Source organism: Vipera ursinii (genome assembly GCF_947247035.1).
Source record: "Vipera ursinii genome assembly, chromosome: Z".
Classification (NCBI taxonomy): domain Eukaryota; kingdom Metazoa; phylum Chordata; class Lepidosauria; order Squamata; family Viperidae; genus Vipera; species Vipera ursinii.
In genome coordinates this window covers 99,186,872-99,211,022 of record NC_139517.1, presented here as the reverse complement: position 1 = coordinate 99,211,022, position 24,151 = coordinate 99,186,872, and the positions used below count along the sequence as shown (strand labels likewise).

At 36.8% G+C, this 24,151-nt stretch overlaps 1 protein-coding gene across 1 annotated transcript in view; it reads right to left on the bottom strand.

Moving 5' to 3' along the window:
- The window catches only part of SLC25A13 (solute carrier family 25 member 13), a 153,744-nt gene extending 130,369 nt beyond the window's left edge, over nucleotides 1–23,375 (bottom strand). The window contains exon 1 of the mRNA XM_083376358.1: nucleotides 23,333–23,375. Coding sequence (XP_083232484.1) covers nucleotides 23,333–23,344 — 12 coding nt within the window. The 5' untranslated portion in view covers nucleotides 23,345–23,375. The remainder of the gene's footprint in view (nucleotides 1–23,332) is intronic.
- Nucleotides 23,376–24,151: the final 776 nt, after the last annotated feature.

The window sequence follows — 24,151 nt, the reverse complement described above, 5'->3', positions numbered from 1 at the left end:
TGATGTTACCTAGTTTAAGTCAGGGCTTTTCAACCTTTTTACCCATTGTACCATTTTTAGGATATGGCAACATCCGAGTACCACCAGTCGCCTAGCAAGGTGTCAAAAACTTGATGACCTACCCCCTCCAAAAAAGGAAAAAGGTGATGAAGTACAGGTAGTCCTCGACTTACAACAGTTCGCTTAGTGACTGTTCGAAGTTACAATGGCACTGAAAAAAGTGCCCCCCAAGACACCTGCCTACCCGCCTGGCAGCGCTCTTCCTCCTGTCCGAGGTTTTCATTGTTGTGAGCATTTCTGTTGAGGATTGGCAGCAGGGGTGGGGCAGGGGGGTGTCTGGTTTTTATTCCCCCCCATCTGTTGGGTGGTTGCGGCAGGTTGTGTTCACTTCACATGACCCTGGGAGACTGTGACCATCATAAATATGAATCAGTTGCCAAGCATCTGAATCTAAATCACAAGACCCTGGAGATGCTGCAACGTTCCAGCTGATCGGCGCTTCTTCTGGGTGCCAGGATCAGTGCCAAGCTTCAGCTAGAGCCTGGTGCTGATCCTGGTGCTTTCGCTGATCCCTGACAGCCCTACTGCTCCAGCCGTCTCTCGCTCAGGCTTGTCCAATGCTGACACCAATTCAGCTCATTCCCCTCCCCCACTACCACTTTTCTAGGATGGTCGCATACCACCTGCTAGGTGCCAACATACCACAGGTGGTACCCGTACCACTGGTTGGAAAGCCCTGGTTTAGGTAATGAAACGTCTGCAAGAAAACAACCAAGCTCAAGGAGTACCAAGGAACCTTCATTTCAATCTTGAGCTATAAATATTCTCCTTTATAGATCAAGTTGTTAAGCTGTCAAGAGAATTTGTTGTATTTGTTGACTATATAATTTAGAAGAAACAGCCACAAGTCTATTTAAAACCTGAACCTCTATAAAGGGTTTGATTTTATGCACTGCAGTAGGAAAGTCTCTCTTTTTTCATATATATGGCTACGTTCTTGCCTGTACTACAGATACTAATATTGCCAAATCATATCTGTGAGTTCTTCTGCCAAGCAGCAAGTTCCTGAATATTAGGTTACATTCTGGAGAACTGATTCACAGCCATGCCTGGTGTGACACTTGACATTAAAGTGAAAAAAATAATATTTTCATCTAACACACAACCAAAGTTTTAAGACAGTAAGTCTGGGATAGCACAACATCAGGCATGACTAAACATCATTTATATAATAAGGCTAACTTAGCAGAGTCTGTATATGCTAATTTAAAAACCAGTTTTCAAATCACAATGGCTAGATTCCTGCATGCAATACTCCAAAACCTAAATAAGATATATTACAACTTTCTCCAAGCTGGCTACCCTTTGGATGCATATTTGCCAATTTCTGGAATTCCATAGCAAGATGGATTCCAATATAAAATCCATGAATTTGAAGATGTATCTAGGATGAGGAAAGACAACTTAAGATGATGTATGTATCTGATCGATTTTCAATTCATTGTTGACATGTTTATTACTCATTGTATATTGTATACTCATTGCACTAACATATATGGTATGTTATATTGTAAACCCAGAATTGCTGTATCAGAAAATGGGCATCATAGAAATTAAATTAATAAATAAGCAATAAAATAATAATTTCATGGAGTACAAAAAACTATTATTCTGGCATTAATCAGCTTACTTACAAAAAGGGATCAGAAGAGAAAATATAAGGAAGGAAAGTTAAACAGGAAGAGACTGTACAATCTATGTGCCTGAAAACAAATGTCTTTTGGCTAAAAACGCCATGCAGTCTATATAAAATAGATTCAATGAAAAAAGCTGTAAGACATTTCACTAATATATACTGATAACCAATATAAGTTCTTCTTTTTAGCTAAATCACAATACTTGAAGTGCATTGTAAGTTCCCAGGCAACATATCATTAGTCTGGTCATGCATCTACACTCAGGACATGGCAGCAGCAAAGGGACTTAAATGTAGTACTGAAATCCAGAAGAGTAGCATTTGCCAGGAGTTTCCAGGAAATATTAACACATTCTACTGACTCTGGAAGATAGCAATAACTAACCCTAACCAAATATCACCCCATCAGGATCTTAATCAGACACAAGGGTTTACTGATTGTCTACCTTGGAGAGAGAAAAAAGAATGGTCATACACTTGGCAGGACAAAATGTGTTACCAGTTGTAAAAGCGTGCAAATTAGATGACCTCTCAGGTTTCTTTTAATTAGCCATATAAGTACATGTTTACTTGTATATTATTATCCTTCATGGAGTATGCATGTATTTGGTGCCTGAATTTTATAAGCAAACAAGGCAGTTTCCTTTCCTCGAGTCACTTACAATCTAACATCTGTTAGTGTATAAGGCAATAGGAGAAAGGAAGAGTAGATATTTATTAACGTAATAGATATTTATTAACATAACATATGTACTGATGATTTATTTCCACAAAATAGAGCAAGACAGAATTCACTTGATTATGAACAGTTTTATATGTCATATGATTGTCTGGATCACAAATTAAAAACAAAAGCAAAACCAAAAAATGCATGTTAAGGAAATCCCTTTATAAACTGCCTGGGAGGTTTAAATCAAAATTGGAAACCTTCCAATTTACTTATTGATCTTAAGTCATATTGTGCTTCGCCCCCACATCTTCCACAATAATTGTAGCATAATAATCTAGAAATCCATACTCCTTTCCATATCTATTATTTTTTAAAGAAAATAAAAAGTTCAGTCTTGAACTGATGCAACACATGACAAAGAATCCATTACTCACGCTGCTACTCTGGTTAGAAAACACACCAGAAGGGGAAAAAAAATCTACTTACTGCTCCCTATAGTTTTAGTTGCTGGTGACAGTTTTATTCCCTAAATATCAAAAAGATCTAAAAATGATAAACAGCTTAAAAGAGAATTGTATATTCTATGAAAGTCTTGAAAGGGGGGCTTTGCAATGCACAAGAGTTAAGGAAGCTTTTATTCAGTCATTAAGACAGAGTTCCTGGCTCTCTTCACATCAGATGCATGCATATTCTCCTGCTATGTTAAAGAGCAGGTTGTCATTGGCAATTTCACCAACTGTAAAAAACAAAAAAAACAAACAAATGCACTTTGTTATTCTGTAAAATATAATTGGCAAAGGATTCAGAGTGATGCATTGGCTATTGCTTGATTTGCAACTCATAACATTTATTTGGCCTTCAAGATCACCTGTAAAAGTATTAACCTACATTTGGATTAATTTTTCCCAATCTGACATATTTCAGATATTTGGGAAATAAAATTCTCATAACTCATCCCCTTGGTTGCTGACTACGTATTCTGCAAACTGAAGATCTAACTGAAATAAAAAGGCTGGGAATGCTGGAATTTCACGCCATTCAAAGCAAGATAGTCAAGAAATATAAACAGTTTGATATAAGAAAACTTCTTTTGCTCTACGTAACTTCTAGAACAGGAATGCACCAATTTTTGTAACAAAGATTGCAGGTGATCCTCGGCAGCTGCGCCAGGCTGGAGCAGCATTCCAATAAGAAACAGAACCATGACAAAGACAAGGACAAAGACATAAGAGTTAAAACAAAAATGAAATACAGTTGTGTTTCTGAAACAATAATTACCAGAAATTATAAAACCATGTGAAAAAATGACTACAAGAGAAGATACTAAATCTTGTTTTTGCAACTAATAGCAATCTAACTTCAAGTCAAAATACTATCAATCTTTAAGGAATTTTATAATACTATATCAGGATCATTCAAGCTTTGTAAAATATATATTGGTTTCTATCATCATAGATTAAGTTCAAAGTACTATAATATTAAAGTATACTTTGAATAAAGATATTTTAGCACTGAAATGGAATGAAGGGGTTATTATGTTCTGGGGTAGTAGGATTTTTGTAGATCTTTATTTATAAAGATCTAAAACCCCAAGAATTGCAGGAATTAAGCAAAGAAAATGTTACATATGCAACTTTCCTGTCCACTTCAAACATCTAAATGCCTCTGAAGAGGACAAAGGCGGAATTTTCAAATCATTTCAAGAGCTTAACATAAGAGGGAAGCATACTTTGAAAAACATGTTCACATACTTCCTAATGTCTGGTAGAAGTTCAGAATAGAAGGAAAATCTACTATACACACAGCTTACAGTGTAGCAGTATTAACCAACAGAAAATATATTCAGCTTATTTACTAATGTCACAGTTCAGTCTTGCCACCAATTGCCTATGTATTTCACCACAATGATGCAATCTGAATAAAACATGCAAAAGATCCTCGTTGAAATAATTTTTCGTCAATAATTTAACATGAATCAAATCCTATACATAAAAGGGCCTTAATAATCACTGAAAAACAGGAGTAAAATAAAAATAAGCAATAGATAAATACATTTTTATAACTGAACATCTTAAAATAAAACTATCTACTTATCTATTCATTATTATATGATTTATATGGCTATCTAACCGAGAAACTGTGACTATGGGAGACCAATATAGGGTTAAAACAAAAAAGCCATTAAATATATATTAAAAAAACAATCAAGGCCAGATTACAACATATTTACTAGACAGGATCATTCAATATCTTAGTTCAATGCTTACATGAGTTCAGCTAGATCAGGGTCACTTGAATTACAGAGATACACTGTTCTAACTGGTAAGCCTAAAATAGAGAGGCTTACCTCCTGTGACCCAATCACTAACATTGTTTCACTCAGCAATGCAACTCTGAATCAGAGCCCACAATGATCAAATCGTGGTAAAGGACTGCTGGGAAAATTCTCCAGGTCCAGATCACATCAATTTAATTTATACTTGCATCTATCCTACTCATGTATCTTCTACACATCAATAACCAAGTAGTTGTGAACAAATCCATGAGCATCAATGAAAAACTGTGGTAATGAAAAAAGGATTCAAGGCAGAGGATTGTTGTTGTTAGTTGTGAAGTCGTGTCCGACCCATCGCGACCCCATGGACAATGTTCCTCCAGGCCTTCCTGTCCTCTACCATCTTCTGGAGTCCATTTAACCTCATGCCTACTGCTTCAGTGACTCATCCAGCCACCTCATTCTCTGTCGTCCCATTGTTCTCTTGCCCTCAACCTTTCCCAGCATTAGGCTCTTCTCCAGTGAGTCCTTCCTTCTCATTAGGTGGTCAAAATATTTGAGTTTCAACTTCAGGATCTGGCCTTCTAAAGAGGAGTCAGGGTTGATCTCCTCTAGGACTGACCTGTTTGATCGCCTTGCAGTCCAAGGGACTCGCAGGAGTCTTCTCCAGCACCATAGTTCAAAGGCTTCAATTCTTTGGTGCTCAGCCTTTCTTATGGTCCAACTTTCACAGGCATACATTGCAACTGAGAAGACCATAGCTTTGACTATACACACTTTTTTGGCAGGGTAATGTCTCTGCTTTTTAGTGTGCTGTCTAGATTTGCCATGGCTTTCCTCCCCAGGAGCAAGCGTCTTTTAATTTCTTCACTGCAATCCCCATCTGCAGTGATCTTGGAGCCCAGGAAAATAAAATCTGTCACTACCTCCATTTCTTCCCCATCTATTTGCCAGGAATTGAGAGGCCAAGATGCCATGATCTTGGTTTTCTTAATGTTTAGTTTCAACCCAACTTTTGCACTCTCATTCTTCACTCGCAACAAGAGGCTCTTTATTTCCTCTTCACTTTCTGCTGTTAGAGTGGTATCATCTGCATATCTTAGGTTGTTGATATTTCTCCCAGCAATCTTAATTCCAACTTTTGATTCATCTAGCCCTGCCTTTCTCATGATGTGCTCTGCATATAAGTTAAACAGGCAGGGTGGGTAACAGTATACAGCCTTGCCGGACTCCTTCCCAATTTTGAAACAATCATTGGTTCTGTGTCCAGTTCTCACTGTTGCTTGTTGACCCGCATACAGGTTTCTCAAGAGACAAATAAGATGGTGTGGTACGCCCATCTCTTTAAGAACTTGCCACAGTTTGTTGTGATCCACACAATCAAAGGCTTTAGCATAGTCAATGAAGCAGAAGTAGATGTTTTTCTGGAACTCCCTAGCTTTCTCCATCATCCAGCGTATGTTGGCAATTTGATCTCTAGTTCCTCTGCCTCTTCAAAATTCTGCCTGTACTTCTGGTAGTTCTCGATCCACATACTGCTGGAGTCTAGCTTATAGGATTTTAAGCATAAATTTACTAGTGTGTGAAATGAGTGCAATGGTGCAATAGTTTGAACATTCTTTGGCACTGCCTTTCTTTGGAATTGGAATGTAAACTGATCTTTTCTAATCCTGTGGCCACTGTTGAGTTTTCCAAATTTGCTGGCAAATTGAGTGTAGCACTTTTACTGCATCGTCTTTTAAGATTTTGAATAGCTCAGCTGGAATACTGTCACCTCCACTAGCTTTGTTGTTGCTCAGCTTTCCTAAGGCCCATTTCACTTCACATTCTAGGATGACTGGCTCGAGGTCAGTGACCACCACATCGTGGTTATTAGGGACATTAAGCTCATTCTTGTATAGTTCTTCTGTGTAATTTTGCCACCTCTTCTTAATCTCTTTAGCCTCTGTTAGGTCCCTGCCATTTTGGTTTTTTATCATGCCCATTTTTGCATGAAACGTTCCCTTCATCTCTCCAATTTTCTTGAAGAGATCTCTTGTCCTCCCTATTCTATTGTTTTCTTCTATTTCTTTGCACTGTTCATTTAAGAAGGCATTCTTATCTCTTCTAGCTATTCTCTGGAATTCTGCATTCAATTGGGTGTATCTTTCTTTTTCTCCCTTCCCTTTCGCTTCCCTCCTGTCCTCAGCTATTTGCAAAGCTTCCTCAGACAGCCATTTTGCTTTCTTGCATTTCTTTTTCTTTGGGATAGTTTTAGTTGCTACTTCTTGTACAATGTTTTGATCCTCAGTCCATAGTTCTTCAGACACTCTCTCTATCAGATCTTAATTCCTTAAATCTATTTGTCACCTCTACAGTATATTCAACAGGGATATGATTTAATTCATACCTGAGTGGCCTAGTGCTTTTCCCTACTTTTTTCAGTTTAAGCCTAAAATTTGCAATGAGAAGCTCATGGTCTGAGCCACAGTCAGCTCCTGGTCTTCTTTTTACTGACTGTATAGAGCTTCTCCATCTTTGGCCACAGAGCACATAGTCAATCTGATTTCTGTGTTCACCGTCTGGTGATGTCTATGTGTAGAGCCGTCTCTTGGGTTGTTGGAAAAGAGTGTTTGCTATGACCATCGTATTCTCTTGACAAAATTCTATCAATCTGTGCCCTGCTTCATTTTGTACTCCAAGGCCAAACTTGCCTGTTATTCTGGTTATCTTTTGTCTTCTTACTTTAGCATTCCAATCCCCCAAGGACATCATTTTTTGGTGTTAGTTCTATAAGGTGCTGTAGGGCTTCATAGAACCGTTCAATTCCATTCTCTTCAGCAGCAGTGGTTGGGGCATACAAGTGTGTGCTACTGTGTGTGTGCTACTGTGATATTGAATGGTTTGCCTTGGATTCGAACTGAGAACATTCTGTCATTTTGGGGATTTTATCCCAGTATTGCTTTTCCTATTCTTTTATTGACTATGAAAGCTACTCCATTTCTTCTGAGGGATTCTTGCCCGCAGTAGTATACCTGATGGTCATCTGAATTAAATTCACCCATTCCTGTCCATTTTAGTTTGCTGATTCCTAAGATGTCAACGTTCAGTCTTGTCATCTCTTGTTTGACCACGTCCAGCTTTCCTTGTTTCATGGATCTTACATTCCAGGTTCCTATGGAGAAAAAATCTTTACAGCATCGGACTTTCCTTTCACCACCAGATACATCCACAGCTGAGCGTCCTTTCGGCTTTGGCCCAGTCGCTTCATTCTTTCTGGCGCTATTAGTACTAGCCCTCTGCTCTTCCCCAGTAGCATATTGGACGCCTTCCGACCTGAGGGGCTCATCTTCCAGCGTCATATCTTTTTGCCTTTTAGTACTGTCCATGGGGTTTTCATGGCAAAGATACTGGAGTGGGTTGCCATTTCCTTCTCCAGTGGATCACGTTTTGTCAGAACTTTCTGCTATGACCTGTCCATCTTGGGTGGCCCTGCATGGCATAGCTCATAGCTTCACTGAATTACTCATGCCCCTTCGCCATAACAAGGCAGTAATTCGTGAAGGGGAAGGCAGAGGATAGGTATCAATAAATTGTTGCTTAAATTTCATTTATGCATTCCAACTGAATATAAAAGAAACATAGAAATTATAGAGAAAATGGGACTTATGAGGACATGGTAAACTAAAGATATACTGAAGAACATTATCGCTGAAATTGCTGACTGGATGCAGCACCTGTGAAATCTCTCCAGGTAAAGAAGAGATTGTGAAAGCACCCAAACATAGTTTGGGTAGAAGTTCTTCATGAGTAGGTGGCAGGAACCAAGGTTTTTGTGACTTGCTTGTGATTTTTTTCAATAATTTTATCAGGGATTATATTATACAAATAATACTTGTATGATTTCACAAAACTTAAAGAAAATAAAAAATGAAAGTACAGAAAAAGAAAAAGATAATAGAACTCTTATTTCCATCTCCTTCTTGTAAACTGAGATTTTTCATTCCAGTGTAAATCAGTGCCAGAGGCATAATATAGCCTCTAAAGACATAAGATTTGACAAATTGTCATTTCTAAGTCACTTTGGAATTAATTTTTTATTGTTTTTTTTAAATACTGAAAACCTCCAGAACATCAAGTTTCATGATATTCACTGGGTGATTTTTTTTCCAATCCTTTACAAAAGGAGATTTATGTACAAGTTTAGGATTCTTTTTTTCAGAATTAACAAAATGTTGATTAAAGTGTTCATTTTATAAATTTATAAACAAACTAAGCATTCAGTTTGATTTAATAAAATTAAAGCATATCATTGTCTTTCACAATTATGATAGTGAGACAAAAGAAAACATGATTAATTAAACTGTATTTGAGATGAGTTTGTAATTTTTATGGGAATAAAGTGTAAATTGAAAGATTTAAGATCATGAACAATTTTATTTATTTAAAAGAATTAGTAGTAGAAATGTATTAGATGTTTGGAAGAAAACTGATGATAACTAAATGATAACTTAATTTCTATGAATACCGGTAGAAATTAAAATCCTTTTAGGCACTGAAAATTTTGAAATCCAAACTTTTCTCTTAACTTAATTATCATCTTTAAACACAAAGATCTGTTTATTTGTTTAAATTCAGTACTTTTTTATGACTCTCCATATGCTATTTATACAAATATTTTAGAAATCCTTTCTTCTTTGAGATTTTTTAAAATTTTAAATGACTTTTGAGAGGAAGCATCTTATACTTATTCATACTGTTTCTGTTCAAGTCTACTTTTTTAATCTGATTAATTTCTGAACTCTTGTTCTTGTTTTTAAAACAGGAATATGTTGCCTGCATGTATATAAAGTCATTTTTGTGTCTTTGTTTTCAAAAACTTTGCAAGCTAGCTTTTTAATATAAAAGTTTACTTATTAATTTTTCCATGTAACGTCTGTAAAATAACACAAAGCAGTTGTTTTCTGTGGTCCGGCTGACAGTATTTCCAAGCCTTGCCTTATAGGCAAATGAATTTCTGCATGCATAATTACTGGTATGATTTCTTATAAGTAAATACGTAGCCTTTCTCTAGAACTAAGCTACTCTTAAAAAAACCTCTATTTCATTTTTCCACTCTCCCAACTCTAGAATATCCTAGTTATGCAACAGAATACTTTGCAAACTTTCAGTTGGTAGGATTAAACCTTCAAAACTTTGAATTTTAAAAAATTCTGGCCCATCAAGGCTCAAGAAAGGATATTCCCAAAGTAATGATGAACTAGATGTTCCAAATATTGAACATTACAATGTGTTATCTAATACCAGATATTGAATAAGTATAAATTGTAAAATAAGAATATAAATTACCGTACTAATAGCAATATCCCTGAAAATGCTCAATTAAATCTTAAGATTGGATTGTTCTGAGAGAAAGATTAGGGTGAATAAAATTTAATAATTACAAATACATATAGTAAATCTACTGCCAGCAATGGCTACTAGAACATCTAGTTATTTTCAAGTTTTATTTCTTTCTTTAAAAAAAATCAACAGAAAAATATAATTGATATCAACAAGAGACTAATTCACAATCACTAAAAGTCACTTCTCTAATTGACATTCACTGGCAGGCTGCATTATTTAAAAAGTGAAGTGATAGACAGGCTGACTTAATGTCGATGACAAAAAAGACTACTTTAATGGAAATGTGAAAATCATTCAAAATTCAATCTAATCAGATTTAGACTATGTGATGTGATGGGGCTATGAAGGCAATTTCTACTTATGGGGATAACTTCTAATTGCTTTCTGCCACGCTTGAATATTGCTACTGAAATCTTAGTGCTGAAAGGCAATATGCACTGCAAATAACAATGAAGTACTAAAAGGAAATGCAGAGAAAAATAAGAGGTAACCAGCCTTAGTAAATAATCTCACATGCTCTAGCTTATCTTTCAAGATAAATATAAATAAATATAAACATAAAGAAGAGATATTCCATTAACTTAATATTAACCAGGGATAAGAAATCTATCCATGGCACCTATCATAGTTTTTCCTATCCCTTGCTTGTATCCCAGTTACTTTACAACAGTTGGCCAGTACAAATTGTATTCTAAAAATAAAGAAAAACCATCATCTCTTCAGCTTAAAAAAATAAAAATCATATGCACTGAAAAGTAATTTGTTTAGAGCAGGCATGTCAAACTCGCGACGTCATGTAACGTCGTGCGAAATATCGCAACTTTTTCCCCATTGCCGGCAATGGGGTGGGTGCGGTTTCATTGTGAAGCATCCAGCCCATGGGCCGGCAGTTTGACATGCCTGGTCTAGAGGAAATGTTGCAACGGTAACAACTTTTTTGCCTTTTGGTAGGTTTTCTATGATTTCCATGATTTGCTACTTAACCACTAGTCTGGATTTGTACAATTCAAGAAACCACAATGCAAATAAACTAATCTAATTCAAACCATAGTTATAAGCTACATCAAAACTCTCTGCCTTTAGATTAAACAACATGCTAAGCCAGAGACAAAGATCCTGCTTTAGACCTTTCACTCATATCTACTCCAGTCAGCAGAGCCAGGGACAAGACTTTGGAAGCTGCAGTCTATAACAGGGGTCCCCAGGCCCTGGTCTGTGGACCAGTACCGGGCCGCGGCATGCCAGCAACCAGTCCACACAAACAAGCAAAGCCCCATCCACGAGATGTAGGCAGCACACAAAACCACACCCACCCCAGTCCATGGGAAAAAAATATTTCCATGTAACTGGTCCCTGGTGCCCAAAAGGTTGGGGGCCTCTGGTCTGTAATATTTAGGGAAATAAGGCTAGGTACCATAGTATCAAATTAAGGCTGAGCAATATTCATGGCTCAGAACACATGGGATATGTATCTTTTTTGCGGCTTCTCTGTGAGCATACTCTCCTGTCATACAGATACTTGGGGTGGGGGGGAATTGGAGTGTAATCTCCAATTTATTCCTTAAAACTTCAGCCTCACCTATGTGAGCTTTGGCCTCACCTTTTATGGCTTAGTATATTGTATCAATGGAAGGTTGCTGTATCACATGATGGATTCTATGGTTGCAAATTTCTTCAAGAAATATGGTGGGGTTTTTTGTCTCACAAATAAAACACCTTACAAAGACAATTCATTTTGAAGGCACTTTTATATACTTCTTGCTCTTTGATACATCTACTCCAAAGGCATCATTTTTATATAATAGCCATATAATTCTATAAATGCTATTTATCTGTTATTTATCTGTCTGTGGCCTAATTCTTATGAACAATTGTACTTCACTGCCACTTAAGAAGGCCAAGGCAACACTTCTGATACAACCTGTGATTCTGTTGTAGGTTTCTAAAACTGTGAAATTATTTTAAAATACTAAAAGTTAATAAATAGCTTACTTTTTATTAGTTTAACAATGCTATAGTTTCCATTTTTTCTATTTTATAACAAAACTAATTCTGCAAGGTTATCTTTATATCAAACTGGCTGGAAAGAGTAAGTACTTTTCCACTCTTGTGGAAAAACATATACAATCCAAAACATGGCATACTCAGTGGAAACTGTCCTACTTATTTCAAGCACTCAAAGAACATAAGCTGCTTTATACCATCTCAAAATATAGCTTGACTGACATTTTATAAGATTTCCTTATCCACTGTTTACTGAAAATCCAACATTGGCTGAGGTCAAACAGCTATGCCATAAACAGTGGCTTACAAACCACAATTGTTAAGTTTACATAATATACTAAGCAACAACCAAACAAGTTACATTAGATCAGTGGTTCCCAAACAGGGATACTCCCAACCTGACGTTGCAAGGTGACATTCCAAGTGGTGTGAAAACTTGGGTTTTCAAAATTATGGTGTATATGCATAATTTGTTATTTTGAACTTTTGTAAAGGTGCAAGAATATATCAGAAGCGTTCTAGTGGTGCATGGTATAGAAAAGATTGGGAGCCACTGCATTAGATCTTACCATAATGTGTGAATTCAACTCATCAGTTCAAAATTGTATCTAAATTAACTTAAACAGATTTTTCTAGTGTTGAACAGACTTTCCTATCATGTGAGTTTTGACTCAGTGACTCATCTATGAAAAGAAATCCATCCCGTCTACCACTGACCTCTATAATGGTATTTACTGCCAAGTAAGAATACTAACTATAGATCAGTATTTATTTTATTTATTTATTTATTTAATTTAATTTATATACCGCCCTTCTCCCGAAGGACTCAGGGCGCTGTACAGGGCAATACAATAAAATACAATGTACAAAAATTAAAAATATTAAATACTACAGCCCTATTCAATAAATTAATACAAAACTATAAAATACCCCTAAACCCATCAGACCAGGCCAGCTTGTTCAAATAAATGTGTTTTTAGGTCTTGGCAGTAAATATCATTGTATTTCACTAGGGTGATAAATCACTAGATGACCAAAAATGATTCAGCCTAGACTTCAACCAAGTCTAACTGTTTTACTTCCTTGCTTGCTGTCAACCTAAGATTGCAAATAAGATGTGCTATAAATTATCAACATTCAGTTATCTCAGCTTTATTTAAGTCTATAACACTTAGCTGTTTAAGCTGGAAAACCTAAATGTCATGTGGGTAAAGAAGATGAAAAATATCACATAACAACTCTAGAGGATGTTGTGTCAGGTGATTGCTGTCGATTAATGTCAATCAACCTGAGAATCTTTTGACCTGCAAACCTGTGGTGGCAAGGGACATATGGTGTGGGTAGAATATTATCAAAAAATAAGTGAGGCCAGCATGAAAAGGAATATGGGGAGGGGAATTTTTTTATGTGATATATTTATGCTATGGATTATACTACACACTTTTAAAATTTGTTTCTACCCAAAGACAGAAAACAATGCTGTTGATTTTCCACAATCATAGTTACCAGAGGGTCAAAAGGCCATACAAAATGTATAAGTATTGTAAAATATACAATTCTCGTTGATGGAATCAACATAGTCCATATATGTATATTCAGAACTAAGTAGAAGTATATTAAATGAAACTTGCTCTAAAAAAGAGATTAGAATTTGAATATCAGTACTCTTAAGATTCTCTATCCCTTATCCTTCAACATATTTAACTAACAAATTTGAATAATTTTGTTATTACTCAATTGTAATATCTGCATTCATCACTGTGAGAAAAAAAATTCGCATTTATTTTATAGTAAAAATCTTGCTATAATACCCAGTTCAGTAAGCAAAAAACAGACTGGGTTCAAAGAAAACAAGTCTGTTTGCATTCAACAGATTAAATCATTAGTGGTATCCCAAAATCACACCTTCTAGAATGGCATCTGTAAAGGTTCTAGTTTGATGATGTTCCAAAAGATACAGAAAAGTTGGTTAATCTCCTAGGCTGTGAGAAAGAATGACGGTGAGCCCTTGTAAGTCAAAAGTTACGGGTTTTGCAAAAAGGCCAAAACGGTACCCATGGTATTTAAATAGCCATAAAATAGAGCAGGTAACCACCTTTAAGTACCTAGGGGTGATCATCCATACCACTGGCTCATGAAAAGCCCACGAACAGTATGCAGCTGCCTCTGGCCAACCATCAGCGAATGCCATTCTTAAATTTTTCCACACAAAGGGAGGACAGTATGTTCCAGCCGCAATTAAGCTCTTTCTGGCCAAGTCGCTAGCACAGCTTCTCTACAGGACCTTGCTTGGACCCTCAGCTTCGTGTTTTACACCATTGGAAAGAGTCCAATCCAAACGTATTAGAACAATTCTCCAGGTGCCACGCAGTGTCCCAAATGCACTTCCGCGCCTGGAGACAGGATTGATAAAAGTTGAAGCAAGAATCTGTATAGCTTCCTTAAACATCTGGCTAAGGCTTAATTGCTTTCTACAAGGCATTCCTCCATTAATTCTTCAAGATAAATTTTCCTCTTCACGGATCAAGGCAGTCGAGTCCAATCTTGCCAAACCAGGCTTCTCGTCAGCTTCAATTCTCAAATTGGATTACGATCAAGCAAAACAAACCTTACGACAAAGGGTGGAGGACATTGAGAGGCAAGCGGACTTAGGTATAACTCTGATGTTTCTGGCTCCAGACTCTATTAAATATGTTGTTACATCTGCCAGTTATCTTAGTCAGCTGGAGTCAGTAAACCATCAGAAAGCATTTTCGCTCGCACAGCACCATGCGTTTCCATCAGCCGTCCTGTACAGCAGGTATAAAAAGACACCACTGACTGAAAGACTCTGCTCCTGTGGCTCAGAAGAGGTGGAGACCATTGGACACATACTCCTTCGATGTTCCTTTTACACAGCTATTCGAAAAAACCATATCTTCCCCATAATTGATAAGGTATCCTAGTCGTTCAAAAAGTATTTATCTCCAGTGGCTGCTTAAGGACAAGCAGTCAGTGATCACGGTGCAAGTGGCTAGATTCTGCGTAGCAGCATTGGAGATTCGCCAGAAACATAAATAAATATTTTAGATCTTTTTAATAATCTTTTATAATTACTTTTATTATGTGTTTTTATGTAGTATTAGACTATACTCAATGTATTTTTATTGTCAGGTCAGTATGATTCAGTTTTTCTGAAGGTAGCTAGGTTTTGTTATACTGTCTGTAAAACTAGGCACCCATTGATTACATCATTAATTTGTAATATATTGCTATGTCTTCTTGTGTCCGGTTCTGTTTAGTTTTGTTTTATTTGAATGTTTAATTTATGTGCTGGCCTATAAGTGTAATAATAAATAATAATAAAGACAACAACTTTCAAACCTTAATATGATTCCTAAAAAGAGGAAGTCCCATCCAAATGCTACAGTAAAACATATATTCTAATAAATTTCCTACTAGAATCTAAGGTATGTCCTTTATTTTCTACAGCTGTTGACATAGCTCTTCAATTGCCTGCATTTTATTATTATGTTTATTGTTTAGAAATTATTACACTGGTGTAAACTTTCATGGGACACAAAGGAAGGAAATAATTCAATTATGCAGGTCACCCTTAATTTCAAATGTTGACTAAAAGCTCCATCACTCCAAGGTAACTGAGGTCCAACATTTTTTAGCAGTACTAAGGTAGAAGACATTTTACATGTTTTACATTCAGGAATGATACAAATAAAGAATGTTATTGGCAGCTTTCCTAGGTTAAATTTGTGTAAGAAAAAAATTTTAAAGTACATTTTTCATCTTTACTATTTCTGTGGGATTACCAACTTTGTTAATTCAACAAGACAAAATATGGAAAAAAATATTTCTGAAACTGTGAGGACAAACATTTATTAATGCTTCACAATCCAACAATACCAAGCAATCCTATACTACAATTTGGAAGACCAAGCAATGCTCCCATTTATGATTTTGGCATCTTTCCCCCCAAAATATTGCTTTTTCTCAACTAGTACCAATTATAGCAGAATAAGAGAAAATTGTTTGTATGAGACAGCATATAAATAATATATAGCACAGCATACAAGACAAAGATGACAGAATAGTGTGTGTATTAAAAAGTGTTCAGATGAAATTTTATTTACCAAGAGATAATTTTGATATATTATTTTTTATATTCTTTGGGCAGAACCAACTGCAACCCAGCACTTACCATCTCCATGGAAATTAAGAATCTTTCCCTGATAGATTCAGTAGCCTCTCAGATTCCAGAATTGTCTCACACAGGACTTCCATGCATATAAATCATAATAATGTAATAATAAAATAAATAAAATTGGCAGTTAATTAAATTACAAAAAAATTGCTACATGCATTACTTTAAAATAAAAAAGTAATTCTAAAGCCAAGAAATATACAAGTGGTCCTCAACTTAGTACCACAACTGTTTCCAAAATTTCTGTTGCTAAGCAAAACAGTTAAGTGAATTTTGTCCCATTTTACAACCTTTCTTTCCACAGTTGTTAAGTGAATCACTGCAGTTGTTAATTTAGTAACATGGTTTTAAGTGAATCTGGCTTCTTCTGCTTATCAGAAGGTCAAAAATGGTGATCACATGACCCTGACGCACTACACCCATCATAAATATGAATCTCTTTCAAAGCAACTGAATTTTGATGACCCGGGAAAGCTACAATGGTTGTAAAGTATGAAAAATGGTCATAAGTCACTTATTTTCAGTGATGTTGTATCTGCAAACAGTCACTAAACAAATGGTTGTAAGTCGAGGACTACCTGCAATTTTATAGACCAAAGGCTGTTTCCCATCCACAAAAGAATAATATTGGAAGTATTATACTGGTTTTACTAATCTAGGAATTATCTAATTTACATACTAATTGTTTATTAATGGTTTATATAATAGACTGCAATTTTTTAGTTTACAGAACATAATAAGCCATTAATTTTGATTTACAAATAAACTTTATCACCATGCGCAGCCAAACCAAACCAAACCAAACCAAACCCAACCCAACCCAATCACATTATAACATGAAGTGTGTGAAGCCACACAACTCTGGCTAACTGTGCAGTATAAATACAGCATTGGAAATATTACTGCATTAGTAATAGCAAAATATTTTACATTCAAAGAACATTATTTCCGGAACAAAACACAATTTTGAGTTTAAATGAGCTGTTCTGACCTTCCCAGAAGTATTCTGACATTTTTTAGACCAGCATACCTGGCTGAGGAATTCTGGGAGTTGAAGTACACAAGTCGTAAAAGGGCCAAGTTTGAAGACCTCTGGTTTAGATCATTCTGCAAGTATACTGAGCATAAACAGCCCCATTTTATTCCCAAAGCAGCTCCTTCAAATCAAAAAATTGTTGTCTGTTTGGAACTTGAAACACCTCAAACAGTTGGGTATCTAAAAATTTTGGTATGTCCAGTTTTGAAAGGCATGTTTATAAATAGTGATAGTGTTAAAGTACCTATTCACTTTCAAAAAGCTTAGACAATGCAATGAAGATGCTTAGCAATTTGAGATGCATATGAAGAAAAACACACTGAAATGAAAAAGAGTATAAAAAAATGACCAAATTAAATTTTAAAAAGTAGGCATGCAGAATTCTGACACAGACAGAAGCCTTATAAAACGTGTCACTGACTCACCAATCCATTGTTTGGCTGAAGCAAGGAGAAAAAAGCCAAATATTATTAGAATATATTAGAGGAAGGAATTTACAGAAACCAGGTAGGAAGCTTCAAATTTACTTGAGCTCTAGTCTAAAAAATACTAGTTATGTGGGACTAAATTATTATTATATTACAACCTGGTCTGTAATTTCTATGTAAATTTTCAAATTTATAAATATTACCTCATTGCTGACATTTCTGCAAGGAAAACATTCTTGCTTTATCTAATATTTAAGGTAATAAGAAATTGTGCAGCTCTCTATAGAAATCTCATCACTTTTATAAAATATTGCAAACTTCCATAAAAATATTTGGTACTCCAAAGCAACTTCAAAGCACAATTTGATTTGTATTGAAGAGAGCTTCAGCATCTAAAGAATGTTCATTCAAAAACATATATTATAGGTTCAGCTGGTAGGGGAAAATAGTTAAGTTAAATTATTATGTTTTGTTGTTGTTAGCCGCCCTGAGTCCCTCAGGAGATAGGGCGAGATATAAATCCCATTAATAAATAAATAAAATAAATAAATGAAAGTAATTATATTAAGCCTGCATTTTGGAAACCATTGTCCATAAAGTTTCATGGATCCAAGTAAGAATTTCAGTTTATCCCTTTACCTTTATAAATCTTTGTTTGCCCAACACACTAAATCATAAACCAACCAACCAAATATCAGCTAAGTATTCTATGTACCGGTAAGTCAACTGTATATTTAATTTAGAAGTATACTGTGTAAAGGTGCAAAATTGATGTTTTAAATTATATTTTTATAAAATAACTCAAAACAATGATATAACTATAGTAATACCCTTTCACCTAGTATTTTTGCCATAATAACCAAACTGTGAGGTGAACTGAGCTGAGACAGAAGGGTTGAGAGACTTAAAGTCACCCAGCCTCCATTCATGTTTAAGATGGGGTTACTACTCATAGTGTCCTGGTTATAAGGGAGACCACAGGCTGGAGCAGATGGAGTTTCAAGCGAGACCATGATGGAGCCATGGAGAGGACTAAGATTTATTTTGGGTAAGAGGGAGATTTTCAGGAAATACTTGCTTTTAAATTATTTATTTATTTATTATATTTATATACCGCCCTTTCCCAAAGGACCCAGGGCGGTTTACAGGGTGGTTAAAACAAAAAATACAAAAGTTAAAAACAGATTTTAAAAAATTACATCCGTCCCTGAACAAATAAAACCCCAGTTAAAATTAAAATTAAAATTAAAATTCTCAGCCTGGGCCAGAGAGCTCGAAGAGCCAGGTCTTCAGGTCCCGGCAGAACGAACGGAGGTCGGGGGCGGTCCTAAGCTCCACTGGCAGCTGGTTCCAAAGGGCAGGCACACCCACTGAGAAGGCCCTATCCCTGGGTGTTGTCCGCCGGCAGTCTCTTACCGGCGGTACCCTGAGAAGACCCTCCCTGTGGGAGCGCACTGGATGAAGGGAGCTTGATGCCGGCAGCAGGTGTTCCCTCAGATAACCCGGACCCAAGCCATTTAGGGCTTTATAGGTCATCACCAGCACCTTGAATCTCACCCGGAGGGCAACCGGGAGCCAATGCAGCTCGCGGAGTAGAGGTGTTACATGGGAGTATCAGGAAACCACCATCACAACTTGCGCGGCCGCATTCTGCACCAGCTGAAGCCTCGGAGTGGTCCTCAAGGGCAGCCCCATGTAGAGAGCGTTGCAGTAGTCTAAACGGGAGGTCACGAGCGCATGAGTGACTGTCCGTAGGGCATCTCGGTCCAGATAGGGTCGCAACTGGCGCACCAGGCGGACCTGGGCAAAAGCCCCCCTGGTCACGGCTCCTATATGGTCTTCAAAATTGAGTCGTGAATCCAGGAGGACGCCCAAGTTGCGAGCCCTATCAACGGGGGGTAACACCTCACCCCCCATCGTTAGAGGTGGAATAGTCTGGTTAGCCCGAGATGCCGATATGCACAGCCACTCAGTAACATTACATACTATAAGTGTCTCATTCTTCTGCCTCAGAAAAGGTGGGAAAACACATGACTATTATCATCCCTATTCAAGGTGCCACCAAAAAAGAAGTGGGAGACTCAGAGCTAGCATGGTCTTTATTTTCAAAGGTATTGTAAAATACCTGGCTAATGATCTCACATAGTTTCATAAATAAAAGTAATTTCCTTATCTATAATTAGACAAAAGTTTTAGATAATAAAATATGATTTGTTTCAATAAATTATACTTTAAATCAATTCTGAATACCATGCAGGACAATATAGTGTCTTCAAAACATTCAATCTCTAATCACTGCTAGAAATTCCTAAGTATCTCAGCAGCCTAGAATAAAAGTCCAATAAAGATAAAAAAATTATCACCAGAACAACCAAAAAGCATTTCATTAAATTCAGGGTTTTTTTACACTCCCTAACAAATGTTATTGTGTCTGAAAATGGATGTGTTATACTTGTAGGGCATAAATGAACAAAGGACACCAATCTCTTGTGACCTCTTTGCAATTTACAACAAAATCTTACATATTTTTAAGAAGGTCTAATATGTGCAGTCAAAACAAATATATTTAAAATTATAGTTTTAGTTAATATTAATGTCGGAGTAGTGTCACCATCACAAAGCCTCTTTCATATAGGAATATGAGAGTTCATGTAGCTAAATCATTATCAGTGTGACAATATCATACCTACAGCTTATATATACTTTGGACACTTGCTAGGAAACTGATTATTCAGTATTACTTTTCACATGTCCATCCAATTTTCTTGCAAGCAAAAACTGATCCTGCTATATCTAAGGCAACATGAAAATTATCTCTGTGGTACTGTGTGCATGACAGACCATTCATATGGCTTCACTTGACAACTTGCATGTATGAATACACTGGTTCAGAATTTTCTGTTCGGTTCACTAGCTGCAATGAGAACTTCCTTACTAGAAAAGATATCCCCATGATATTCAAAATGTCAGGTTCTTACTTTTTCAGCAACATAGCTCTGAAATTTTCCTGAGACTTCACTTTGACCAGCTGGATGCTTCTGTTCTGCCAGAGCACTTCAAAAATACCACCTTATATTATGTATATGTCCTTATGAGGACTGATTAGTAGAGTCCATGAGCCATATGATATTTTACTGCTCTACAGTTACACCCAGACAGCTTTTAACACCTGCCCTTAAAAAAAAGCAACTCCCTGACGGAAAGCATGACTTCTATTTATTGGTTTTCCTATTCAACCATTATTCAGATATATCCTACCAGATTGCTCAGTTTTGTAACTCTATAAGTACCATCCATCATCTCTCCTTCAATTTCAAAAATATTAAACTTTTTAGACATATATACATACATACATACCCCACGCATAAAAAATATTGGATAGAAGAGATACAAATAAACTCAGAAACACACATATTTTTTTCTCTCTCTCTCTGTCTCTCTCTGTGTGTGTGTGTATGTAAACACACAATCCTTGTTTAGCAACCACAATTGGGACCAGCAATTTAAATAAAACAGTAGCTAAATGAAAATCACATGACTGTGACTGCTTACAGTTTTATTTTCTTTTGCTTTTTGTTATTTCCTTGAGCTGAACTGAGGATATCTTGGTATGGCTCAAATAACCAAGTGAAAATATGAGCAGTTGTTATGAAGATCATAAATGGGAAAACTTGTCACTAAGTTGATTTTCAGCACCACTGTAACTTTGAACAGTTACTAAATGAGGACAACCTGTGTGCTTGTGTATGTTTGTGTTTGTAATTTGTTTTCATTTGGATGTGACTGCTGATTTTATTATCATAATGAAGGTTTTATTATTAATGTTTTACCCTTTTTTCTTTTACTTTAACTTAAATATCAATATTCAACAGCAAAGTAATAACATAAAATATACTGATCAAATATGATCCTATTAATAAACCACAAGTCACTAATTTAAATACCAGTGTTGTGCAAACCAGTACAACCAGTGTCATTTAGTACATTGACCAAAGTACTAACCAAACTCAACAATGGCTTCATTCACACATATTTATTCTATTCAAACTTTCTGGATTCCTATCATAAAATGAACCACAAAGTAATCACAAAGCATGGTACACACAAAATACCATGCTAATGCTATGCTAATATGCACCACAATATACTTAGTGGTTCAATGCATTGGTTTAAATCAGCCATCACATTTTTTTAATATGATGCATGAACCAACCCTGCATTCATTGCATCAGTCAAATGGTATTTAATGGGAGACAGAAAAAGGAGCATATAGGAGAATAAAGCATTTTAATGCCTGAGATTTTTAAATGTACTTATTAATAAATAATTTCCACTTTTAATATACTTTCTCCTCTTGGCTAACAACCAGCTTTCACTCTGTATTTGAATTGGGAACTGGTCAAAGTAAGTCAAGTGACTTTTATCACTATTCAAACTAAAGTCTTACATAAATATGACCTTTGTGTCATTCTCAGCTCTTTGAATTGTACAAGTGCTATACTAGGAACAAGCAGTTATTTCAAAAAGATACTATCGCAAAAAAGAAAGAAAATTCTTATGCTATGCAAGAGTCTCCATAAATTCACAAGAACTGAATTTATATCTCTAAGAAATAGGAAATTGTTTTTCAAACCCAAGAACAGTCTGCAAGTTGAAGAAATTGCAGATAGAAATGGCATTTCAAAGCCATTTTATTATTTATTACAGAGGAAACAGAATCCTGTGGCCACAAGATAGTGCTGGATTATAAATGTCATTATTTCTTACCAGTGGCCATGTTGGCTTCAGCTAATGGAAAGTGGAGTCCAACAACATTCTCAGCCTCCCAATCCATTTTTAAAGATTGAAATCCTGGGCAGATCTACTGTGGAATAAATCCATTAATAAATGTGACAAAGCCCAAATTCATTTGGCAAGAACCAGAATGGATCTTAATATTCCAGCAGATGTCTTACTGTGAACCACAGGCCTTACTTAGCCCACAGCTGTTTTCTAGAAACCAAGAACCCAGAGGATAATCTGAATGTACTCAAAATACTTTTCTTTTTTCCCTGCAAACTCTTTAGAATGTTCACCAAAAATTGGGGATGTAAGAGAAAAACAAATAGATCTACTAATTGATCTACTAATGGCCATGGATCCTAATAAAACAATCAGACCTCTATCATCAAAAGGCACTATCCTGAAAAGGCACTATCAGATCTGGGGGAAATTTGATAAACTCTGGCAAAGCTTTGTGGAAACTGGACTACATAAAATAATTGGACTAAGTGCATAATTAGCAAGATTTAGCAGAGCACTTGAGCAAGATCATTATGCAACTCTCAGTCTCCGTTCTTCTCAACAGGCGTTCAGCTTGTTCCCATCCATTGCCTCAGCCAGCAGGGAAAGGCCAGAAGACTGAAGCAAATCCTCTTCCTCCCTTTCCCTATTCAGATCCGGAAGCAGCGCGGCTGGGCTCCACTACCCAAAGCGGGCCAAACGACCAAGGACAGGCCCTAGGTCACACCGTGCTGCCTATTTCGGCTATCCCGTTAGCCAAGGCCTGCCTGCAGAAAGACCGGATTAGAAGCCATTCGCGGAAGGGAGCAGTGCCAGCAAGTATTCGCGCTGCTCTCCGCGCTCCACTCTGGGACTTACCTTTGCAGCCATGCTTTACCTTGTGCAGACAGCCCCTTTCGCCGGCACCCGCGAACGAAGGCAAGTAGTAAGCGGCGCCGGGACTGACGCGCCAACCAGCCGAGAGGAAGGACCGCTTCTGCACGCCCATTGGCTGAAACCAACCTCCAAGAGCAGCTGGAACGCGCGTGATCCGCCGGGGTCCTCGGGCCTGGAGAGGCTGACGCGAAAGTAGTTAAGTAAATCCATTCTTGGAGTGGCCCCGAGCGGGCTTCGCGCCGAACGATTTTCTGAATGCAGTTTGATCTGCTATTGCAGCTGCGTCCTTGGAGTGTAAGTGCTGTCTTTTCTGCCCTGTGTTCGTGAGTTTGGGACGGATCGATTAAATACAACAGGGGAAAAGATTCAAAGAAAATCTACAAAAACAGTTGCCTTGCCAACTTGAGATGAAGCTGAATAACGAAGAACATTATTTTTTCTCAAAAGTTTATATCTCCCTTCTAAAATGTCGCAGTTGATTACATTTGCTTTCTCTAGGATAGATACATCTCCTATCGCAAAAATGTAAAGAAGTAGTATGGCCAGGTTGAGAAAAACAAGTTCATGATCGCTCACAGACTTAAGTGAAACCCCGATTTGGAGGAAAGGTGCCAGATATATGGCACACATAACACTAATACTGCGTGAGCTGCACTGGTTACCATTGTGTTTCCGGATGCAATTGATGGTTGGGACCTTGGTACTTGAAGGATCGCTTTTTTTCCCAGAGTTTTCACCCGTCCACCCTAGATCAGATAGGATGGGCACGCTGCAGACTAGAAGGCCAATTATTCTGCAGCA